This window comes from Callithrix jacchus, chromosome 9 (genome assembly GCF_049354715.1).
Source record: "Callithrix jacchus isolate 240 chromosome 9, calJac240_pri, whole genome shotgun sequence".
Classification (NCBI taxonomy): Eukaryota; Metazoa; Chordata; class Mammalia; order Primates; family Cebidae; genus Callithrix; species Callithrix jacchus.
The window spans coordinates 99966650-99992340 of NC_133510.1; the positions used below are offsets into that span (position 1 = coordinate 99966650).

At 38.1% G+C, this 25691-nt stretch overlaps 1 protein-coding gene, 1 long non-coding RNA gene and 2 pseudogenes across 7 annotated transcripts in view; 1 reads left to right on the top strand and 3 right to left on the bottom strand.

The window, feature by feature from the left end:
* The window catches only part of LOC144577787 (uncharacterized), a 32015-nt gene extending 21762 nt beyond the window's left edge, over positions 1-10253 (bottom strand). Inside the window, exons 1-2 of the long non-coding RNA XR_013522381.1 lie at positions 10129-10253; positions 9302-9382 (exon numbers count right to left, since the gene is read on the bottom strand). This is a non-coding gene — a long non-coding RNA (uncharacterized LOC144577787). The remainder of the gene's footprint in view (positions 1-9301; positions 9383-10128) is intronic.
* Positions 10254-10760: 507 nt separating this feature from the next.
* On the bottom strand, positions 10761-11728 carry LOC144577786 (elongation factor 1-alpha 1 pseudogene; annotated as a pseudogene). Its single transcript, XR_013522380.1, has one exon. The product of XR_013522380.1 is annotated as an elongation factor 1-alpha 1 pseudogene (transcript).
* Positions 11729-11874: 146 nt separating this feature from the next.
* LOC144577785 (elongation factor 1-alpha 1 pseudogene) lies at positions 11875-12568 on the bottom strand (annotated as a pseudogene).
* Positions 12569-17146: 4578 nt separating this feature from the next.
* NEDD1 (NEDD1 gamma-tubulin ring complex targeting factor) overlaps positions 17147-25691 on the top strand; it is a 46593-nt gene continuing 38048 nt past the window's right edge. The window contains exons 1-3 of one of the 5 annotated variants that reach the window (XM_054238767.2): positions 17147-17459; positions 19662-19805; positions 22754-22848. In XM_054238767.2, coding sequence (XP_054094742.2) covers positions 19670-19805; positions 22754-22848 — 231 coding nt within the window. In that variant the 5' untranslated portion in view covers positions 17147-17459; positions 19662-19669. Of the gene's footprint in view, positions 17460-19011; positions 19141-19661; positions 19806-22753; positions 22849-25691 lie in introns of those variants that run through there. The other 4 variants (XM_017976308.4, XM_035257357.3, XM_009004407.5 and 1 more) reach the window with 4 other exon arrangements.

The window sequence follows — 25691 nt, forward strand, 5'->3', positions numbered from 1 at the left end:
ACCACCAGAATAACCCAGGATAATCTCATTATTTTCTGGTCAGCTGATTAGCAACCTTCATTCTATCTGTTATCGTAATTCCTTTTTGCCATGTGTGATACATATTCACAGGTTCTAGGGATTGGGATTTGGATGTCCTTGGGGAGCCATTATTCTACCTATCTCACAGTCTCTTGAGGTTCTCAGCTTTATGCAAATACCTCAATTCTAACTTGCAATCTCTGTCGTCCCAGGCTTCAAGGCACTAAAACCTGGGCCCTTAGGATAACAAAACAAAAAGCTTCATCCAGTGAAGCTGCAGTACTAGCTCATATAGTCACCACCTTGGATTTTATTTTTTCCTTTCTTTCACTGGGTTTCTTTTTTCTTTCTTACAAGCTATGCTATAAGCTAAAGGAATATTTGTTATATTCATCCAGCATTTCTAGGAGTTCATAGTGTGCAAATTTGGTAATTAACTAGCTAACAGTATGGCCAGAAAAATACATCTCCAGTATGATCCTATTGGATCAACCAGAGTACATACAAGAGGCGCATAAAGTGTATATCCAAATGCTTAAAAGTTACAAAGGAAGCTCTAATTATTTTTAACTAAAATGTATTCAGTCCTCCTAACTTGACAAATATACTTCATAGTGACCTGGATGGCCAGATTAGAATGAAAGATTCTCACATTCCTTGGTGTTCTGCAGAGGACTAGGCTACATGAGGAGAGATGACCCCAGCTGTGGCCTGTTTTCTTTCTCTTTTACCACCAGCTCCTTCCAGCACTGTAAGGGATACATATGCACGTGGGCCTCACGCCATTCTCCCAATGTCAAACTCTGTCTAAACCCTTGGCAAACAGCCACCTTTGGCCACTCCTCAGGCCTCAGAGTTGTATGTACAAATAGTAAGCCTGGACTTTGCAGGGAAAAATCTGAGAAAGTATCCTGTGGCAATCTGGGCAGGGAATTCCAGGGATTTAGGTACCTGAGTTTAAAACAGGCAGAGTGTGGGCTCCAGGCAGGCCAGTCCCCTATGGGCCTTGTTCTGTGGTGAGGAGAGCAGGGCCAGAACACAGCCTTCTAAAGCACTGGGCCTTGGGCCAGGCATTCTCTTTTCTGTCTCTCAGGGTGGTCCCACAACCAACTGTCAAAAGACTTCTGCTACCTGTACTATAAGCTGGAACTTTCCCAAGTTATTTTTACTTGGGCTATTGCTATAAATTCCTGATATCCTGGCCACCAGTGTCACTGCTGGTTCCAAATCCTAGCCTGATTACTTACTAGCAGTATAACTTTGAGCAAGTGATTTAACCTTTTTGGAACCTTCATTTGCTCAGCAAAATTGCTCCTAAGTTTCAGACTCAGAAACTATGAGAAATAAATGTTTATGATTGTTTTGAGCCATTATGGTTTGGAGTAACTTGTTATATAGAAATGAATAACTATTGTATTATCACCCCATGCCACTTTTGAAGTCATGGCATAATATACATTATTCCAGAGGGACTTTCTAAAACCTAATAGAATAGAAAACAATAGTAAAAGTCATTAACTAGAAATGTTTTAAAGCATTCTACTTGTTCTATTGGTTCCTTAATAGTCCGAGCACAAATTATCTTAAGACAATGACTAAAAAAACCTTACAGGCTAACTAAACTGGACACATGTCATGTCAGGTCCCTCTCTCACGGTATACATGCAGATTCTACATGGAGGATGATGCTGTGCTATGTCCTCCAGCACTAAGCCCTTCTAACCCTACAGTAGTGGAGTTCCAACACTCCTTAAAGTTGATTGTTAAGTCAAAGAAACCTTACTCTTCTTGATATTTGTTTGGTAATATTGAGGAATAGGTTGGTTTGGTTGGTCAAACATTATATTTAATACTTAACCAGTATTACTAGCTGGATGCAGTGGCTCATGCCTGTAATCCCAGCACTTTGGGAGGATGAGGTGGGTGGATCACAAGGTCAGGAGTTCGAGACCAGACTGTCCAACATGTGAAACCCCATCTCTACTAAAAATACAAAAATTAGCCAGGTGTGGTGGTGGCACATGCCTATAATCCCAGCTACTTGGGAGGCTGAGGCAGGAGAACTGCTTGAACCTGGAGGCAGAGGTTGCAGTGAGCTGAGATTGTGATGCTGCACTTCAGCCTGGGCAACAGAGCAAGACTCTGTCTCTAAATACAGACATACATACACACATACTTAGCCAGAATTATGAGATTCGAACTGCCTATCAAACCTGGCCAATGACTAAGATAGCCACAAACATAATTGTTGTTTACAATGTGGGGAATACTAATTTACCATATTTGTATTCTGAGTCACTAAAATCTGTTTCTAACATCTTTAGTTTTGTCATTTATATCCGGGGTCCCCAACCTTTTTTGGCACCAGGGACTGATTTTGTGGAAGACTATTTTTCCACGGACCTGGGTGGGGATGGTTTCAGACTGAAAGTATTCCACCTCAGATCATCAGGCATGAGATCCTTGTAAGGAGTGTGCAACCTAGATTCTACACATGCACACTTCACAGTAGGGTTCACTCTCCTTGAGAATCTAATGCCACGGATCTGATGGCAAGCGGAGCTCAGGTGGAAATGCTTGCTCTTCCTCTGCTCACCTCCTGCTGTGCAGCCTGGTTCCTAACAGGCCATGGACCAGTACCAGTCCATGGCCCCAGGGGGTTGGGAACCCCTGATTAACATGTTTTTTTGCTCAGTCATTCAGCACATATTTATGAAGTATTTTCTATGTGCTAGTTCCAATAGAGAGTACGAACTAAATAGGACATTTGCCGTAAAGCCTAATGAAGAAGAAAGAGAATTTATATCCTAATAAAAGATAAGTCTGGGCACAGGGCTCATGACTGTAATCCAGCACTTTGGGAAGCTGAGGTGGGAGGATTGCTTTGTCCAGGAGTTTGAGACCAGCCTGGGCAACAGAGCAAGACCTTGTTTCTATTAAAATTTTTAAAAATAATAAACAAAAAGCTGCTTTTAGATGTATAAACCCTTTGCATGAAGGAGAAGCATGTATGTATGTATGTGTATATATACACACAGAGGTCTATTTATCCTCCAGGTGAGAAGGGAGTGCTATAGTTTTTAAAAAGTGCTGAAGTAGAACATGTGCAGAAAATTGCACAAATCCTAAGTGCATGGCTCAATGGATTTATTAAAATTAAACTCACTTAATCAGCACCCAGATAAAAAGAATCCCTTTTCTTGTCTACAGTTTGGCAGAGGGAAGGAAATATATCAAACAACCATTTTTTTTTCTATTTCAATAATCTGCTTAATGTATACCTTCCTGAATCATGAGTCACTCAGACCATTATTAGTCAGCCTTCAAAAATAGTTTCTCTGAGACAATTCTCGCCCTCCTCACAAGCTAAATCAGTGATTAAAGTCCAGGTGAACCAGAGTAAAAACTTCCAGCTGTCAAATTAACAGACAGAAAGCATTTTTTCTTCACAAAAGATGTGTCTAGACTCATGATAATTAGAAGGAAAAAATATTCATTCATCCATCACATAAAGAATTATCCTCTCTAAAGTAATTCCTAGGTTTTCTCTAGTCTAAAATGAGTTCAGCTGCTCTTATTTAAAGTCAAGTCATACACATAAAGCAAACCTAATGCACTCTTTATTACAGGAGTAGACAGGAAGCACGCACAAAACCAATTAGATACTATCGCCCCATAATGTTGCATCAAAGCTGTGGCATGTTATTAGAAACCAAGTGATGTACAGCATCTTTTATTTTGTGTTAAGAAAATGCAGGATAGCTATCTGACCTAAAGGTGAACCAATGTGAATACGGACAGGCAAAGCATCCATCAAGATATAGGAATTCAGGGCAATGGTGTTTAAGTCTCCTTGAGTGATAGATAATATCAATCAGTAGCTACAGGAAATGCTAAACACACCTTCGTGCTAAGTCCTCCTTTTATCTTTTTTTGAGAAAATCCTCATCACAGTTCAAACTGAATGAGTAAAAGTAAGAGTGGGTCTTCAGTAGGCAAATAACTCAGACTGGAACCCCACAGATCATCTATTTGATGTTGTTTTTCTGTAGAATTAGAAAGGGTGAAGAAAGCCTGAATCATAGTATTTGTGTTGCAAATTGCAATACAGTCTCCATTGTTTTACGATTTTCTCCAAAGAATCTGAAACCTATTTCCATATAAGCATAACTAGGAGTCTTTTAGGTAAAAAAACATGGGTTGTTTTGTTTTCTCCAACTTTGGCATCTCCCACAGCACTTGGGACAGTGAAATTATGAATAAATATTTCATAATTGAATGAATGTGTGACATTTTCTCCTAAAAATGCTGAGGAGCCATTGAAGCATGTCCAGGAGAGGAATGACATGATCAGACCTCCTCTATAGGAAATGCCCTCTGGCAATAGTATGGAGCATATATTAGAGAGACAGAGCAGGAGGTATTACTGGGAGGCAATAGTCCTACTCCAGACTAGAATAAGTGATTGTCTGAACTAAGGTTGAGCAGGTTAAGGTGAAAAGTAGAAACTGACTTGAAGGACACTGAAAAAATAATATCTATGTGATCTTATAATTGATGGAATGTGAAGGGAGAGAGAAGATACTAGAGGAGGACTCAAAATAATTCCTGGGATTCTGGTTTGGTCTTTTGAATGAGTGATGGGGCAGATGGTTGAGGTAAAAAATACAGAAGTGGGAGGAACAGAATAGGTATCAAATATGGTGAGTTTACAGTAGCTTCTTTAGGCTTGAGGTACCTGTGAGATGTCTGGTTTAAAATCAATAGAGTGGAAACAGTTATCAAAGCCACTGGTTTTGATGTTTTTTTCACAGAAGAAAAGGCTGAGGGGCAGAATTAGAGGGAATACAGACATTTAGAGGTTGAGCAGAGGACACAAATACTGACACAAGAAGCAGGACTGGCCACAAATGACCCTGGGTATTTGTTCTAGAATACCTGGATACCAAGCTAGCTGTGATCAGGGACCCATGCACCCCTGCTCGCAGAAGGGGAACTGAACCTAAGCTTTCCTCGGTTTGGCAGGGGAAGCTGCAGCATTCATAGACCAAAGTGCTCCACATACTGAGCTGCTGGTATACCCCTAAACTAACTAAACATATGTTTTAAGACATATGCTTTTTTTTTTTTAACAAGCCACACATAAAAGAAACAGAATTTCTTCTCCCTTATGATAATTTAACTTTGTTTTTGACATCACCCTTATGCCATGAAAAGCTCAAACTGCTCATTTCGATTATCTAGGATTTGTGAGAATATGGTGCCAGTATTAATGTATGTTTTAGTTGTTAATAGCAGTAATATATTTAATATAATACAAGAATTTTTTTAAAGTGGACAATAATAAGACACCTAACACAGATTACATCGATTATAGTATAGTCAAAGGAGCACACAGTCTTTAGAATTTGACAAACTGCATTTGAATCCTAGCTTTACTGTTTATTAGCTGGGTTCCTTTAGACAGCTTATTTAATATCTCTAAGAACCTACTCTTTCATCTGTAAAGTGAAAATAATGACATCAGTTTCATAACTTTATTATGAGGATCAGAAGAAAGTCATGGAAAAGACTTTCTAATAATCTTAGAGAGAGGAAGTTCTCTAAAAACGTGACAAGACCCAGAAGCCATAAAAGATTGCTATTTTGACTGCATAAAATGTAAACATTTTTGCATGACAAAATAATGCCATAACCAAAGCCATAAGAAGGTAAACTGGAACAAATTTTTGTGGCATTTATGACAAATTATTTTCACCCTCCCATATATCAATGAAGAGAAAGACCAATTTATTGAAAAAAATGGACAGAAGACATTAAAATACTCCATAGAAAATGAAATACAAATAGTCTGTAAACATAAAAAGATGCTCAACCTCACTTGTAATAACATAAATGCAAACTAAAACTCAAAAATATACTATTTTCACCTAATGGTAAATGATAGGGGAAGTAAGCACTCTATACATTATTAAGTGTAAATTGATACAACATTTTCTGAAAAGCAATTTGGCAACAGCAATTTTTAAATTAACAATTTAATCATATACTACTCCTCTGAGCAATTTCCCATCTGAGAATGTACACGTGTGCTACCCAGTACAGTAGCCAGTGACCACATTTAGTTACTGAGTACTTGAAATCTGGTGCATCTGAAATGAGATGTAATTTAAATGTATCATATACCCTGAATTTTAAAGCCCTAGTATAAGTAAAATAGTGTAAAATATTTCATTTTTCTATTGATTACATATTGAAATGAACACATTTTGGATATAATGGGTTAAATATACTGTTAAGATTAATTTTACCAATTTTTTTACTTTTAAAAATGTGGCTGCTAGAACATTTAAACTTACATATATTGTTCACATGATGTACTTTTTGAACCTTGTTAACATATACAGTTCTACTTGCATGCATAAGAAATTATGTATGTGTAAAGAATATCTGAAAAACATCTTTAATATTTACCAAGCATCTTTGCTAAATAAAACATGATACATTCAGATAATAGACTATTAATTACATGGACTGAAGAAAGAATGAGACCAACCTGCCCTAAGATGGGGAGCTTTCTGCTAGATATTAAGTAAAAAAAAAAAAAAAAAAAAAAAGCATGGAATTTATAGATGTGTAGTGAGCGAATGTTGGTATTCAGTGTATATTGAATGAATTATATAAATTGTACTTATGCATAGAATATTCTTGGAAGACGCACAAAAAAAAATCACTTATTGTCCTAGAGAGAGGAAATTCTGGTTCACCATCAGGGGCTGGAAGATTTATTTTTAACTCTACCTTTTTGTATTGATTAAATGTTTTGAAACGTATTCATTACCTATTCATTTAAAAAAAAACTGTGTTTACAAGTTTTCATTGTCTTTGAAGAAAACAATCCTTATGAAGAATTCCTGAAGTCAGCTATGTGAAGGTGGGAGATGGATGAAACATCACAAGGCCCTACACAATAGTAGGCTCCTAGGAAATATCTATTTCTTTCCCTTCCCCACACTTTGGCTAAGAGCACAGACATCATAATAAAATCTTTCCACATTTCAGAGATCCCTTAAGCATCCCTATCACATTATGGCTCTAGAGATGTCCAGTGTAAATGGAATGAGGCTATATTGATCCTATGACATGCCCTGGAAGTTAGTTATTTCCCCCCAGTAAATCCCAGAAACTTGCCTGCTTACTTTTATATATGTCTCATCAAAATGGAAGGCAGCTTGTATAATGTACAACTTCCCTTCAGTATAATATTGTGGGCTGTCTGCAAATTTTATTACTATATTAAGAGCTGAAGCAAACTTTTCCAGTTATTACATCCTCGGTACTAAAATCTTCACTCTCCTTGTCAGCCCCTTGATTCTTTGGCAGTTAAAACCCTCTCTTTTATTTCTGTATCAGAAACTCCATGTGCTTCTCTAACCTCTTTGTCTACTTCAATAACCTCTTCTCACTTTGATGAAGTTCGTTGATTGATTGCTTCTCATGGGTATGACTGGCTTTCCAGCCCTTTGTCTAAATTTAAAACACTGGAACCATCCTTCAGAAAATACACAGTGCTCAATCAATTGCATTTACTCATAAAATATCTTTTTTTTTTCTTTTTTGAGCAAAAGTCTCTTAATTCTACTTCCTCATTTCCATTCCCATTGCCTCTGCCTGAGTCCAGGCCCTCTTTATCTTGTCTAGAATATGTCAATTACCTCTTAACTAGTCCGTGTGCTTTCAGACTCCCCACCGGCAATCCATTTTCTACTTTACTGCTAAATTCTAAAAACAGATTCATGCCTCCATTCACTCATTCATTCATCAGACATTCATTAAGTATCTCCTTTGTGTCGGACATCATGCTAGGAACTGGGGACACAAAGACAAATTTTTCAAAGGCAGGCACTATGTCTCTGGAGCTTAGAGTCCAGTGGAGCAGGCCAATGAGTAGAAACACAGTTTACAGTATATGGGGGTGGGCACAGGATGCCTTGGCAGCATCCATTAAGAAGGAAAATTTCCCCATGGCCCTTGCCATCTGGTCCAACTGTTAAGAGCCAGGAGGAGATGTTCTAAGCAGAGGCGGCAGCAGCAAGGTCCAAAGCTAAGCAGGGTGGTGCATGGTGTGTGTGGTGAGTGTGATGGCCAGGGGGTCAGAGAAGATTTAGAGCAATCAGCACCAGGTAGAGGCACAGGGCCTAGGGGGCAATGCAAAGAAGTTTGGACTTTATTCAGAGGGCATATGTTTTAAGAACAGCAATCATGAGATTGGATTTGCATTTTATGGAGATCATTATGGTAGAAGTTTGGAGGAGAGCTGGAGGGATGAAAGACTGGAGACTGGAAAGAAGGTTAGGAAGAGGCTGTTTCAACTCTCCAGTCACGGTAAATCAAGGTAAGAGCAGTGGGGGTACTGAGCATCAGACAGACTTGAAAGATATTCAACAATGAAATGAACTGGGTTTAGCGATTGACACTATTTGGATGTTTGTGAGAAGGAAGGAAGAGGGAAAAGTCAGAACTGACTCGCGAATGTCTGGCTTGAGCCCTTGCGTGACTATGAGAGACTTTGGAAGGGGAAATGGTTTGGCAGAGAGAAGATGGTAGCCATTGAGTACATGGGTCTGCACTCAGGTGAGAGATTTGGATTGGAGACATTTACTCTTCGTCCATTTACTCATTTAGCTAATAGGTGTTTAGTGCCTACTACATGCCAGACACTAGTCCAAGCACAGGGGTAGTGGCAAACAAACAGGACAAAATTCCTGTTCTTGTGGCCTTCATTCCATGAAGAAACTAAACAAACCACACAAGTAAATCAATGCATAATGTCCTATAGATATGTGCTTTGAAGACAAATACATTAGGATAGGGTGAAGAGGCAAAGTGTGATGGGGTGTGAGGGATATTTTAGATATCCCCCCAGGGTTGTCCATGGAAAAACATCTTTCAAGAGATGATATTTGAACACAAACCTGAACAAAATGCCAGAGGGAGCCATGCGAACGTTCAAGGGAAGAATATGCAAGGAAGAACCATGTGAGTTAGCAGATTCCCTAAGCAAAGGGTAGCAGAGGCTGTGGGAAAGAGAGAAGGGGAAAGGGATGCAGGTGTTCATGTAATAGGACCTCTAACTGTACCTGTAAACCCTGATTTCTTGAGTGTATATCATCTTGCTTCCTCTTGAAGCCAACTTTAGTACTAATTCCTTCCTCCATCATTACTCCCCAGCCTTTGATAAATATAGAACTGGCAACTTTGTATCACTAGTATTTGTTACCTTGATATAATCCCAGCTTCTCCAAGGTAGGGATGCTGTTCATCTTGGTCACTGCAATACTCAGCACACTGTGTCAGGGGCCTGTTCACAAATGTGTGTTTATAGAACAATAATGACAAACAACAGGACACAGTGAAGGTAGACTGATGTCTAGGGGAGGGGTAAGTGGTTGGTGATAAGTAGGGTCAAGGGATTGCTTTATTAAAAGACAACTTTATATTTTAAAGCCCTGTAGTTTTACATATTTCTCTTTGATATCTTTTGGTATTCATCTATCTCTCTGAATAATAACTTAATTTGTGATTTTTTTTTAAATTTTAGGCTTTACCTATTGACTTTCCATCATAGAAGATGAAGAATCAGTTCTCTCTGCACCCTTCTCCACACACATACACACACTACTTATATCCCTACCAACCCATTATAGCTGTATTATAATTTTGGTTACATTAACATTGCATGTTCACATTTTAATAACTATGTAAATAGTATCCATACCAGGTTATGTAACATATTATTGTTGTTGTTACCACTTTTCCTTTCTTACACAACTTTTTATCTCCTTAGTGGTGGTTTTTATTATTACTATTATTATTATTTTTGTCATTTGGTTAATTGGTTGGTTTTCTAGTTTTCTGTGTCTAGTCATGAATTAATCTCCTAATCTACTCTTTCTGTAAGAGTGTGTAACCTCTTCTTAGTACAATTGTACACGTGAGGGGTGTGTGTGTGTGTATGTGTGTGTGACTCTTCCTGATAATAGCACTACTGGAATCTTTCGACCTGCTACCTGCCCTGCCTGGTTGCTCTTTGGGCCCAGTGCTCACCTGTCATCCTGGGATTTTTCTTCAGCTTTCTGAGGCTGGATGTCCTGTCTTCCTTTGTTTGGGTTTACTCCTTTGTTTTGGTGTATCGATTCCTCAAGTAGCTTCTTTGCTTCTTTTCATTAGAGATGTGGTCTCACCATGTTGGCCAGGCTGGTGTCAAACTCCTGTGCTCCAGCAATTCTCCCTGCTCCACCTTTGGAGCAGTGGAGAGTACAGGAATGAGCCACTGCTTCTGGCCTCAAGTAGCTCCTTGATAAGGTGCACGGGAGGAAAATTTGTTGAGACTTTACGTGTTTGAAAATGTTTTTATTCCTTCTTGACACTTGAATTATAAGCTAGCTAGATAATTCTAGAGTAGCAATCATGTTTGCTCAGAAATATGGAAGTATTGTTCTATCATCGTGTAAATTCTAGTGTTACTGTTAAGAATGGAAGTCATTCTTCTTTTTTTTTCTCATTAAACTTTAATGGGTCTCAAAATTCTGAGACAGCTTTTTAGTCAAGTCGTTACCATTAAAAAGTACTGATTTTAAAAACTAATGACTTAAAACTGCCACACGCAAAAAAATGGAAGAAAACAACAACAACAACAACAACAACAACACACAAACCCAAACATGGTCCAAAAAACATTCTCCTTTCCTTCTGAAGGTTTTGCGATGCATTGTTACCATCAACCAGTCTTTTATCATTAAATTTAAATGGCCAATTGAAACAAACAGTTCTGACACTGTTCTTCCACCACTGATTAAGACTAAATAATATTCATTTAGCCTTCTGAGGTTTCTGGACAGACTTGATAACCTTGCCATCTCCAGCAGTCTTCTTGTCGCCTGTTTTGATGACATCCACAGCAGCTGTCTGTTTCATCTCACAAACAGCAAAACGATCCAGAATAGGATCGTCCAAGAAGTTCTTAACACACGTGGGTTTGCAAGGAACCATATCAACAATGGCAACATCATCAGATTTCAAGAATTTAGGGCTATCTTCCAGCTTATTACTGTAACAGCGATCAATCTTTTCCTTAAGCTCAGCAAACTTGCAAGCAATGTGAACTGTGTGGCACTTCAGCAGAGGGGCATGGTCAGCACCAGTATGGCCTAGAAGGCTCAGGATAATCACCTGAGCAATGAAGCAAGCTATTTCCATTGGTGGGTCATTTTTCCTGTCACTAGCAACTCTGCCACAACAAACATCTTTGACAGACACATTCTTCACACTGAAGCCCACATTGTCTCCAGGAAGAGCTTCAATCAAACCTTCATGGTACATTTCTTTTTTTCTTTTTTCCTTTTTTGAGATGGAGTCTCGCTCTGTGACCCAGGCTGGAGTGCAGTGGTGTGATCTTGGCTCACTGTAATCTCCGCTTCCTGGGTTTAAGCGATCCTCCCACTTCAGCCTCCCAAGTAGCTGGGATTACAGACATGCATTACCATGTCTGGATAATTTTTGTATTTTTAGTAGAGACGGGGTTTCACCATGTTGGCCACGCTGGTCTCAAACTTCTGGCCTCATTGGTCTACCTGCCTCTGCCTCCCAAGTGCTGGGATTACAGGCATGAGTCACCACGCCCGGCCCATGGTACATTTCAACAGAATCAACATCGGTATCCAGAATAGGATCGTCCAAGAAGTTGCAAACTTCTTGCAAACCCACCCCTGAACAGCTGGGTGCAACTTCTCTGGCCCTGCCTTGGACCATTGAACCTTGCCCAGGAGCTGAATAAATTAGCTCCTCACTATCTTATACTTGCCTCAGTTTCCTCATTTTACCTCGGCAATAAATCTTACAACTACCATCAGTTTTGTAGACATCCTGGAGAGGCAGACATGGGGGCTTTTTAGTTACAGGGGTTGGTGGTATGATACAGTCCAGAGTTTCAAGCAGCGTGTTTCCACTGGAGCCATGTTTATGGGTGACTTTCCATCCCTTGAACCAAGGCATGTTAGCACGTGGCTCCAGCATGATGTCACTATTCAAACCAGAAATGGCACAAATGCTACTGTGTCTAGGTTTTAGCCAATTTGCTTAATATAAGTGCTGTCGTTCTTAGCAATTTCCTCTTCTGATCCTAGGATGGCCAGTGGAATTCATTTTGTTAGCACCAACAATTGGTTGCTTCATACCCAGTGTATAAGCTAGAACACCATGCTCATGGGGCTGCCCATTCTTGGAGATGCTACCTTCAAATTTACCAACATCAGCAGCAATTAGAACAGCAGAGTTAGCCTGAGATATGCCTGGATTCATGTTTATGATAAAATCTCTGTGTTCTGAGACATCAAATTTCCATGGGGAGATATCAATGGTCATACCACGTTCAAGCTCAGCTTTCATTTTATCCGAGACCCAGGCATGGGAAGGAACACTTTTCCATCTCAGCAGCTTCCTTCTCAGATTTTTTGATGTGTTTTTGTTGTTGTTGCTGCCACCACATTTATTGATCAGATGACCAGTAGTGATGGATTTGGCAAATCTATGTGTCCAATGATGACGATGTCAATGTGAGTCTTTTCCTTTCCCATTTTAGCCTTTAGGAGTGGTTTTCATGACACCTGTGTTCTGGCAGGAAACCCATTGTGAAAAAGCCATTCTGATTCTTGAAACTTGTTTAGTAACTTTTTTTTTTAAGAATATTTAAAGCCTTTCAAGCCAGGGTTCTTAAATTCAACAATTACGTATTTTGTTGTGTTTCCTTTTTCTCTTACAAGTGAAGACCCATCACTTTATTTCTTAATAATTAGGAACTCTGTTCCTGAGATCTTTTTAAAAATAAAGTTATTGGTGCATAATATAAGAACAACAAATTGCATTATTTAAACCTGATATCTTAATAATATTGAATCCTTTAACTCATGAATATGATACAGCTCTTCATTATTTAGGTCTTTAACTTCTCTCAGCAATGTTCTGTAGTTTTCGATGTACAATTATTGAACATATTTTAGTACATTTATGTGTAAATATTTCATACTTTTAGATACTGTTGGAAATGAAATTGTAACTTTTACTTTTCTGATTGTTTATTGCTAATATATAGAATTCTATTTTTGTATATTGACCTTGCATAGGCATTACTGAATTCACACTGCTCTAGTTTTTTCCTGGATTCCTTATGATTTTACAGTACACAATCATTCTCTTTGCAATAAATAGAGTTTTACTTCTTCCTTTCTATTCTGTGTAGTTGTTGTTTTCTTCTTCGCCTCTCCCTTCTCCTTCTCCTTTCCCCTCTTCCTTTCTCTTCTCTTTCTTTTCTTCTTCTTGTCTTATTGCACTGCCAATGGCCTCCAGAAGAATGTTGAATAGTCGTGCTAGTAAGCCTGGGTATTCTTTGTGCTCATCTTAGGGGAAGACATTCGATCTTGGATCTTTCATCATTAACTAAGGTGCTCTCTGTAGGCTTTTTGTAGAGGACTTTGAACTACTTGAGGATGTTTCCTTCCTTTTGTTTTTTCAGTCTGTCAAGCATTTTAAATCATGGGTAGATGTTAAAAATTTTTATAATGCTTTTGTTTCATCTTTTGATATAATTATATGGGTTTTCTCCCTTGTTAATTTGGTGAATTATGTTAATTGATTTTTGAGTGTTAAACCAATCTTTCTTTCTGGAATAAATCTCACTTGATCATCATTCTTTTTATAAATTACTGGATTTACTTTGTGTGTGTGTGTGTGTGTGTGTGTGTAATTTTGTCTCTATACATAAGGGATATGAGTTATGGTTATTTCTTCTAATGTCTTTTTCTGGTTTAGTTTCAGAGTAATACTGCCCCTAAAATATGGGTTTAGCAAATATTCTCTCTTTTTCTGTTTTCCTAAAATGTTGTATTATTTCTTCATGTGTTTGATAGAATTCAACAGTAAAGCCATCTGATCCTGGGGTTCCTTTATAAGATGGCTTTCTCAATTTCCAATTCAATTTCTATGGTACATATAGGTACTCATATTATCTATTTCTTCTTGTGTCAGTTTTAATATTTGTCTTTCAAGGTATTCATTTGTTTTAGTTGTGACCAAATTTATTGACACGGAGTTGTTTATTCCCTTATCTTTGTAAATGTCCTTTGGATTTATATTGATGGTTTCTCTTTCAATTTTGTATTGGTAATTTATGTTTTCTCTTTGTTATTGATAAGTCTAGCTAGAGATTTATCAATTTTATTAATCATTTCAAAAATCAGCTTTTGGTTTCATTGATTTTTCGCTGTTCATCTTTTTTCAATTTCATTGTTCGGTACTCTAATCTTTACTTTGTATTTAATTTTTTCTCTTTCTAAGTTTCTTAAGAGAGAGCATAGATTAGTGATTTTGGACCTTTTTTTTCCATAATATAAATACGTAAACCTATTATTTTTCCCTAAGAACTGCTTTAGCTGTCTCCATAAATTTGTATTGTTGCATTTTACTTATTGATCAGTTCAAATATTTTCTATTATTATTAATATTTGTGATTTGATTTCTTCCTTCACCTATGGGTTGTTAGAATTAAGATTGTTTTATTTCATGTTTGGGTCTTTTCTAGATGTGTTGTTTTATATTTATATTTAAGACTATTGTGATCAGAGAGCATGCTCTGTAAGATTTATTCTGTTAAAAATCTATTGACTTGTTTTATAGCCCAATATATACTCCATCTTTATGTGTATTTGAAAAGAATGTTTATCCTGAAGTAGTTGGCTATAGTGTTCTAAAAATGTCAGTTAAAATAGTTGAGAGTATACAGATTTGCCACATTTTTTCTGATTTTTTTTCTTATCTGGATGTTGTATGAATTATTGAGCAAATTCTGTCAGTGTCCCCAGTAATGACTATGGGTATGTCTTTTTCCCCCTTTAGCTTTGATATTTATTCTTCTTATACCTCAAAATTCTCCTGTGTTCACCTAAACATTTAAAATTGATATGGCTTTTGGTTTTACTTACCCTTTTATCATTATGAAATATTTCTCTTTCTCTCTAGAAATATTGTCTTGATGGCTACTTTTGGAAAGCTGTATATATTTATGTAATTCATATATTAGCAAGGCTTCCAACGTTTGGCATCTATCGTTCGTTAGACTATTATGCAAAACTGAGGAAATAGTATTTACATCGGCACAGAGGCAGGAACAAAAATGACAGGACTGTTCCAGGGCCAGTAAGATTTGATGAAGCTGTAGCATCAGTGGAGGACAGAGGAGTGGCGATTTCCATTTGGCCCTTTACACTGTATTTTGGCTCTTGATTATACAGCATAATAGTGTGGGACAGTCTTTGTAGTCTTATAGTCCCAGGTTTAACTTCTGACTTTACCATTTATTAACCTTGTGACCTTGGGCAGGTTACTTAACCTCTATTTCCTCATATGTAAATTGGGGACAAATAATAGCCTATCCTTCATGTGTTTTTACACAGAGTAAATTATATATGTACTGCATACATACACATTATATCTATACACACAAATACAATGCTTAGTATTCAATAAATAAATACTAGACAGGGCCGGGCGCGGTGGCTTACGCCTGTAATCCCAGCACTTTGGGAGGCCGAGGCGGGTGGATCACGAGGTTAAGAGATAGAGACCATCCTGGTCAACATAGTGAAACCCCGTCCCTACTAAAAAATACAAAAAATTAGCTGGGCACAGTGGCGCGTGCCTGTAATCCCAGCTACTCAGGAGGCAGAGGCAGGACAATTGCCTGAACCCAGGAGGTGGAGGTTGCGGTGAGCCGAGATCGCGGCATCACACTATACAGCCTGGGCAAGGAGAGCGAAACTCCGTCTCAATAAATAAATAAATAAATAAATAAACAAACAAACAAACACTAGACATATTTTTATATCATAGATGTATATATTATATTACACGTATTATGTATTTTTTTATATAGTCTAGTCTCAATTTTCCTGCTGGCTTCAATTTTGAGAGATTTAATTAATTGTCCTTTTTGTTTGAAGCTTTCTGTTTTCCAATTGCTCCCATTCTCCCTGCCCCTACTCCCTTACTCTACTTTCTTAGTTCCCAACTTTCTGGGCCTCTTCCTTGCCCAAACTGGATTTTATAACCTCAAGAACTGCAGACTGTACAATTAAGGTAGTTGCTACTTGCTATCTTCCTCCTTTTGCCATTTCCCATGAACCTCAATAACTTGGCTCCAATTTCAATTTCTGCTCTGAAAAAAATGCACTTATTAGAACTTTCCAATTATCTGCAATATGAATGCAGATAGCTGGGGCCTAGTTGAGAAACACACCCCATGTAGTTGTGATGAAAGAATAACACTGTTTGCAGAAGAAATGCACTAGAATTATGATAAATATTCTCAGCAAAAATTGTCAGTAGGGCTATAAAAGGCCCTTTGGAAGGGGCATTTGAAAACTCGGCTCAGCAACTTCCTTTTCCACCTTGAAGCATCCCCTTCAAAAGAATTCCCAACTAGAGGATGTTTGATGTTCTTGACCTCGCAGCATGATGAGAAAGAAAGATCATGGGTTTTGAAGTCGGCTAGTGCAGACGCTTACTGTTCCAGTTATTTCTCAGACTGAATGCATTTTTCCTGGCTGGTAAATTGCAGATAGGCATCCTTTCCTAAATCCACATCTACAATAGTTTCCCTTTATGGGTCTTCGTGCAACTTATACCTTTCATTATCATAGTTTCATTTTCCATTTAAGTATCTAATAACGTCAGCCTCCTATAGTGGATTGTAAGATCCACGAGGCCAAGCAGCATGAGAATTCACTGTATTCCTGTGTCCCCAGGCTAAACCATCACTGTACACCCAAGAGTCTAGCACAGTGCCTGGCACACAGTAGACAGCAAGTGAATGACAAAAGAGCAGTTGCCAGTGGCCGGAGCTCCGTCGCTGGGGCGTAAAGAGAGCCGCCCTGGCACTGGGCTAACTTACCCCGTGGCGCCCCAGCTTTGCTCGGGCCAGAACCTCTACGCCCCTTTCCCGTCCTGCCAGGAGCCACAGCTGCAGGCAGCGCCTTGCTTCGTGACGTCACTCGGGGCGGGACTTCCGGCCGCCGAAGTTTAACCGTCTAAGCGGGAGCCGGAAGCCCATCGCTGAGCGGGCCGCGGCCCCCTGTTGTGTTGCCGCCGTGAGGTGAGGTTTCGTAGGTGCTGGGATCTGTGGGGCGCCGCCCGCCGCGTCCGTGCACCCTCGGGATCCCAGGGCCCCCTGCGTCCCCCTCAGAGGGCGGGGCGGAGGTCCTTGGGCTTCGCGCGCCGCAAGCAGTTGCCTGGCAGGGGCGAGGCGGCGCGTTGGGCGCGGAAGCGTCCCGGGAGCAGCGGGCCGAGGTCGCGCACTTCCCGAGGCGGCCCAGGTCAGCTGGGGTAAGGTTGGTGTTGGCCCTGGGGGATGTGCTGCCTCCGAAAAGTTTGCCTCGTCTCCGCAAGTCCGTCTCTCTCTCTCTCTTTTTTTTTTAAGTTAACCTCAAGTACTTCTCTTTTGCCAGGTACTCGGATGCATTTTACAGGGTAGCCCCAATTGAGCGGTTGTCCTGCAAATAAAGTGCATTTTTGGCGACCGAAAGTTGGAGAACTTGCATTTCAGCTGAGTGGTGTAGTTGAATTGGTTTCTGTAGCCACTGCCCCTAAACCCAGGCCGACATTACCGCTTGTGTCCTGACTGCTCGCTTTCCGTGGGACCATCTTTGCGGGACTGATGTAAAGTCTCTCCCTTAAGTGTGCTCAGTTCTCAGAAGACCGAGGTAGTTGGGCCGATGGTCCTCTTCCCCGCTCCGCTTTAAGAGTGAAAAACATTAAATCACTCGGCTTGTTTTGTCTCCTGCATTGGAGCAGATCGTTCGAATCCAGGTTTTCTGAGCCCTGGCCTCAGTGATCTACCCACTACACCCCGCAGCTCAACAGGCCTGGTGTAGGATGCAGGTAGACACAGCTTGCAGTTGTGTTTACAAGGCTTAGAGATCGCTTTTCCAGCAATTCATTCATTGTTCCTTGACTTGTGAACCAAGAGGGCACGTGTTACACAGGTTTAAGACACCAAATCCAAACACTGTTAACATTTCAACAGGTGACTTTAATGTTAGTAGCACTGTATCGGATGAATGGAACGTAAGGAAGCACATGAGTGAATCACATTAACTTTTTGTCTCGAGAGTGACAAGTTTCTGTAATGATGCCTTTAACTTGTCCTCTGAAATGGTTTAAACTAGACATAAGTGTGATGTTCTGTTAATGACTCGGGGACCTATCTGTGACGTCACTAATGCTGTACAGTAGTCTTGCACTTTCCATACTAGGGCGATGTGGGAAGTATAATTCTGTGCCCTCTCCCTTTCCCTTTCCCCCGTGTATTTTTGAGCATCTTTTTCCTCACCTATTGCTCATTATTACCTGTCACTCTTCAAAGTGCCTGCCTAGAGCAGTTTCCTTGCCTTCTGTTTTCTAAACTTCCTTGGTTTGTGAAAACATCTTGTTAGAATTATGTGTTACAACTGTATACTCTGAATTAATGAGTGAAGGCATTGTAGTTCAAGTATTGGTATAGGGACTTAGTGGCATCTCATTTGACCATATTGCTAATTTTACAGTTATTTGGGAAAACGGGTGTGACTAGATTCTGACCTGGAGAAATGATAGTTTGTCATCATACATTTCTTAAAAAATTAGGAAGTTACTTATTAACAATTATTTGTTGAAAAGCTGTGGTGTGCCAGGAGTGTTTCAAGACTCTGGTACGGGGAGATGGACACTATTATGAAAACAAATAAAAACTTAAGATAGTGGCTGGGTTCAGTGGCTCACGCCTGTGGTCCCAGCACTTCGGGAGGCTGATCACCTGAGGTCGGATGTTCGAGACGAGCCTGAGCAACATGGAGAATCCCCGTCTCTGCTAAAAATACAAAATTAGCCGGATGTTGTGGCGCATGCCTGTAATCCCAGTTACTCGGGAGGCAGAGGCAGGAGAATCTCTTGAACAGGGGAGGCGAAGGTTGTGGTGAGCTGAGATCGCTCGGAGCCAAGATCCCGCCATTGCACTCCGAATTTCAGATAGTAGTAAGTACTATGAAAAAAATGAAATCAGGTAGTGGACATAGGGTAACCTGGTAAGCCCCTTACCAGGGGCTGCTTTAGCCAGGGTGGTCAGGAAAGGCCTTTCATAGGAGCAAACATTTGAGCTAAGACCTGAATGATGAGAAGGAGATGACAATGGGAATCTGAGGAAAACATCTTAGGCAAAGGGAGCAGCAAAATGAAGAGACACTGAGGTGAGAATAACCTTGCCTTTGTATGAGGCAGACAGAAGGACAGTGAAGAGAGGAGAGTTACATGGGGCCCAGGACATGTAAGGCAGGCTAAGGATTTCATTTTAATTACTGTGAGCAGCCATTGGAAGGGTCAGCTAAGATAATGTGATCTGGCTTATGTTTTAGGAAGATCACTTCAACTACTTTGATGAGTGCACTGTTTGGAACAAAAATGGCAGAGTTAGAGCCACTTGTTTTAGATTAGATTTTGACCTTTTTTGAATATGTTATTAAATGTTTTTAAAATATATTGTTTTAAACTATTTGTAGGTGCAGTCATGCAGGAAAACCTCAGATTTGCTTCATCAGGAGATGATATTAAAATATGGGATGCTTCATCTATGACATTGGTGGATAAATTCAACCCACACACGTCACCACATGGAATCAGCTCAATATGTTGGAGCAGCAATAGTATCCTTTAAAAAAAATAACAAACAAAACTAAAATTACAAACCACTTACTAGGTTAAACAACCACTGTCAATGAAACTTTTTCTCATACTGTGCCTCATACTGAGATACATGTGTTGCATTTCTATGAATGATAGAAAACGTAAAATAGTAGTTTACAAAACAGTATGTCATATGAATGCACTCTGATTTTATCTGTTGGGTTCATTTAAAAATTCAGTTACAAATCACTTCATTTGAAAACACTGCTATTAAAAAAATGTGTACTATGACTATACCATAGAATTAGTTATCAAAAGTTTCTTATTGAACCAAATGGAATAAGGTGGGTGATTGTGGAAATAATTCTAAAAGGTTTTGGAGTGAGTTTTTGCATCTGCATTTGGGTATTTGTGAATCTGAACCGAAAATTAAAGACAGACCTTGAAGGCAGAAGCAAGTTGGGGAGGAGATAAAAAATTGTCCAATATCTCCATCTTACTGATGTACTCTCCGTATTTCTTTTTTTTTCTCTCTCTCTCTCTGTGTGTGTGTGTGTGTGTGTGAGTGATGAAAATTACATTATTTCCTAAACAGACATAGTACAATTATCTAGATTGAATTTTTCTAAGCTTTTTATGTTTCTTATTGATGCCTTCCTTGTCTTGGTGAGCTTCTAAATGTGGATAAAATAAAATGAGGGAGTGAAGACTGTAAACTAGGGTTTTTGAACCCTGCGCCATTGACTTTTGGGGGCAGAAAATTTGTTTTGGGCCTCCCCTGTACGTTGTACCACGTTGAGAAGGTTTGTTGGCCTTCTCCCATCAGGTACCAATAGCCTCTAGTTGTGACAACCAAAAAGGTTTCCAGAATTGCCTGAATCACTCCCAGTTGAGAAACGCTGCTGTAACCATAGTACTCTTATCACCTTTTATATGAAAACGTTTTATATAATTGGTGTGTTAGAAATTTTCTTTTGTGAAACTCCTACGCCATTTCTTAATGAATTAAATTTTAACATTTGTCTGATTTTTATCAACACCAAGTACTAAATTCTACTTTCTGATGAAAGGAAAAAAAAGCTTTAAAATATGACTGATCCAGGAACAAAAATATTTAAAGTTTTATATGAACCTAACTATTCTTGCATGAATATAACAAAAAGGATATACATTTTTCTTACTGAATTAAATTTACCTCCTTATCATTCCTTGATTTTGTATTAAAGCAGTAAAATAAATTACTTCGGTACTCTGTTAATCAAACTGATGGTAAAGTGAGTGCGTTTTTGAAGGATTCTCCAGATGTGTAGTAGGGAAAATCTTTTAAAGAGAGTGACAAGTACATGAAGTTGCTGTTCTCTATTTTTAGATTTTCATTATCTTTAGAGCTTAATTTTCCCTCTTACTGTATAAGAGAAAAGTAGCAGTTCGTAGTAAGATTATTTTTTGGTTGACGTTTGTTTCAAGGAGTTTTACTAGGAGTAAAGTGGTATTTACTGATGTGCTACTTAATAGTCTGGAAACAAAACTGATGTGACTATGAAATAGTGTTGTATGACTTTTGGAAGTTGGTCTTACAGTTTTCTTGTATGAGCAGATGTGCACTGAAAGCCTTCATACAGTCTTATTCTTAATAAGACTTTGATCACTTCCAGAGAGGTTAATTACTGAAAAAAAAAGTTCCCAGCCTTAGCATCTTGGGGTCCACATAGCATAGATTTCAAGAATGGGGTTAATGTGAAGTGCCAGGTAGATTACATGTTTGTTTTTTTGTCCTTTAGCTTATGTTCCTCACTTTCTCATGATTTCTAAAACTACAAGAGAAATAAAAAAGTAACTAGATTACCCACCCACAGTATATTTCAGTACTTTTCTTATTCTAAGGAGAAGAGTAGTGGTAAACAGAGGAAGAAGCCAAGGAAAGGGAAATGATTTTTCTCACTATTGTAATATCTGGGTAGAAATGATTTTGTTTGCATCATATATCATAATAAAATTACAACCTATGCTCCGTCTACAAAATACTTGAAAGTTATCCAAAACATTCAAAAGTTAATGCAGTTAGGGATTCTGAGTGTCTAACCTTTCTCCATTGCTTTTACTCACAGATTTTAATTGCTAAAAAGCACAGATTTAAACTTCTGATATTTTAATTTGTTATGGCTCTCAAAATTAGACTCTTATTATTGGTTATATTGTTGTATTTAATTGTTTTAGTTTTAAAATACTTATTGTTTGTGTTTACTGATTGTTGTACTTATAATTCATGTAAAATAAGGTAAATAAAAATTTAAATTAAGATTAAATTATATTTTATATAAAAATTAAAACTCGTTCATAACACCAACAATTCCTATTTAACCATACATGTTTATAAAATATTTGTAAGCTACAACATTCATTCTTAATTTAAGAAGTATTCATTCTTAATTTAAGTAGTATTCATTCTTAATTTAAGATTAATTCTTTAAGATTGAAACATTCTATCACAAAAATTCAAGTTCTGGGAAAAAAATCAGACTTTTTTTTTAATAGAAAAATAGGAGACTAGTATGGATGTTTGCTTCCTAGTTTAGATTGGTACCAAGCACTGGGTTAATATCTTGAACAATTTCTGTAGATGAAAAGGTTGATTGATATTTGCTGGTGCTGCTTTTATCATGCTCTCATTCTTGAAGGATAAAATTAGCCCTCTGACCTGCTCTTTGAAAACAGAGTAGTATTTCACATGGGTTAAATAGCTTTTGAGTGACAGTAGAGCAAGAAAGAAGGATAGCTCTTCCCTGCAGTAGTAACAAAGAATTAGTCTTAGTAATTATTAATAGTAACATGAGCCATTTTTGAAAGCTAATATATAAGCTGTACTCATTGCTCGTTTTCCTAGTGTGTTTGCTTTTATAATTGCAATTTTTAGTGTAGTGCTATAGATGTTCATGGATCGTTTGATGCTCCATAACTCTTCATTTAGATAATTTTTTAGTAACAGCATCTTATAGTGGCGACAAAATAGTTGTTTCAAGTTGCAAATGTCAACCTTTTCCACTTTTAGAGCTTGCCGAAGGGGTAAGTGATTTTTTTTTAAAAAACTTTAAAAAATCTTAGTTTTGTTTGCCTGGCAATTGCTTATTTATTATGGTGCTTGTGACTAAATATAAAGGTGTTTAAAAGTATCTCTTTTAAGCTCAAAATAATATGGTAACACTTAAAAACAAGATACGTATACTTATTGAAGCGTTTTTAGGTAAAATAGTATTGAATATTAGGGGAACAATTGAAGACTTGAATTTGGTTAACTAGGCACTTCATTTCTCCATTTTCCTTCAGTGGAAGAGGATCCCTGTTGCTGCTCTTTTAGGATGATGTCCCACATAGGTTACTAGGTTTACCTAAGCATATGAACTCTAATGACACAGCACTACTTTACTGATCTTGGGCTTAGGACCATCAGAAAAAGACCCTCAGATTCTGTCCACCTGTACTGAGGGTCCTGATTGAGCTCCCCCATGCTATCCTTTCACAGGTTGGCTTTGTCAAAATGAGCTTAGGTCCCAGGGCATTTAAAAGGAGCTCTCACTGCATGTTGTTGCCTTATCCTTTTGTTTTATAAGTTAATCCCTCTGATTGAGGATAATGCTGGCTTCTTCATTTCCAGTCACATACTGCTTGAAAGCTGTTTCTTTTTTAAATAGGATAGGATTTAAATAAAAAGGTATGAGTAGTTGATAGCTTTTTTTTTTTCCATTTCAAAGTTTTTATAGCAGATTCTAAATTGTTATGAATTGTCATAATTTTACACACTGGGATAGGTAAGGTAGCCCAATTAGATAGAAAACAGCAGGACAACTGAATAAAAGCTCAACTAATTTAAAGAGGACTCTGATTTTTATCAGTCCTCTCCTAAAGGTATCCTGTGGGATTAACCTGAACTTCAGTTCTAACCCACAGATGTTAGAGACTGAGGCAGAGAGAACATCTGCTAACAGTAGAAATGGAGTTTGAGGCACTCTGTTTAACTTGTCTTAAGCAAAATCAAGGCATAGAATGTCCCTGGTTGATAAAAGGAAAACTGAAGTCTTCAAGAGCAGGCAACACATCTTAGCCATCTTTGGATCTTTATGTCCTAAGAAGTTCAAGAAACATTTATTAATGTCAACATCAAAACAATTTTGACTGCTACTTCTACCACTATATATATGTACTACTTTTATGCATTATGCCTTAGAATTAGTGAACCAGTATTTGGGAGCTTTTTTTGTTTGTTTAAGTATAAAAATAATAGATGGTATTCACAAGTGTGACATAATTCTAAGAGTTTTGTGAATATTCCAAATTAGTTGCTATGATTCTTAGCCCTCTTTCCCATAGTTAACAAATCATATCATAATGCTGATGGATAAAAGATTAGTTGAATTCAAATTTTGAATCTATTTTAATTTAGTTTTAAAAATATTTACAAACTGATTTTTTAGATTTTACTAGTAATTTTTTTTTTAAAACTTTTTATTGCATTTTAGGTTTGGGGGTACATGTGCAGAACATGCAAGAACTGCCATGTGTGTTCCATAGGTACACACATGGCAGTGTGTTTTGCTTCCTTTCTCTCCTTCACCCACATTTGGCATTTCTCCCCAGGCTATCCCTCTCCACCTCCCCCTCCCGCTTTACTAGTAATTTTTAAAGTAACATATTAATGTGCTAATAACCACTTTGTTGGTTCTGAGTCCTCTTGTGTACTCTTTGAGGAATTAGACCTTTTCTACTTGAGAAAATGAATTATGACTCTACTCATTTTAAAATTTTAGAGTAGAGCTTTTTCATATTTATTTTCTTTGATTTTGTATTTCATATCTTTATAGTAGAATCATACCTTTTGCCTTGCATCGTGAGCGGTACAGGATTCCCGTAATGACTATACAATTTCCATTAATTATTTAAGTTCATTAGCTGCATTAATAATACTTTAGCATAAAAAAGACTTATCAACAGGGTTAGCCAGCTGTAAACATAAGTTTTGTTCTGAGCCCTTAAGCGTTGTTATAGTTGGGGATGATGATTAGAGTCCCAATATATCGATCTTCAATGGACACCTTTTCTATTTTCTTTAGAGGCTGTTTTGATAGTACTTAGCAAACTGTCCTAATTTGCAGTGACAACCAGATTCTAAATCTTACTACTCTCCTTCAACCAAAGTCAATTCCTAGGATGGTATCTGCAGGAGAATTACAGCAACTACACTGAAACATTGATGTTGTGTGCATAGTGCCGTTTTTATATGTTAGTTGATACTCTTGGTCAAAATTTCAGAGCTAGAAGAAACCTTGGGGACTGTAATCGGGGGAGGGAAGGGACTATCTGCACCCTTTAAAGAATCTCTTTTGAGCGGAGGATATTTCTGAGAGGCATGGACTCTCAAGGTAAGAACAGTAGATCTAGCCTTCACCTTTGGTTTCTCAAATGCAGAAACATAGGCTCAGAAAGGTGAGATGATTTGCCTAAACCTACATAACTTACCTTTTAACTTTTAATGAAGTCATAAAATGTCCCCTTTGGATTTGAAGAATCCAAGGATGCACTGAGGAAGTTACAACTAATATAACTTCATAGTGCATCTGAAGGTTACATAGGAAAAAAAAGTGCAACATTGTGTTCTGTGTAGCATAGTTACTGATGGCACCACCAGATTGATGACACTCAAAGATATTCATTGAGAAGAACTTGATAACCTCTGTATTTTTATAGTAGATAACCTCTGTATTTTATAGTATTTTTATAGTAGCCATTTATTCTATAAATATCGAGCATGGATATGGGCTTTGTGCCAGTGAAACTGACATTCTGGCAGGGGACAGACAGTAAACCAGTAAACAAAAAATACCCAGATATTGATAAGTTATCATGCAGAAAAC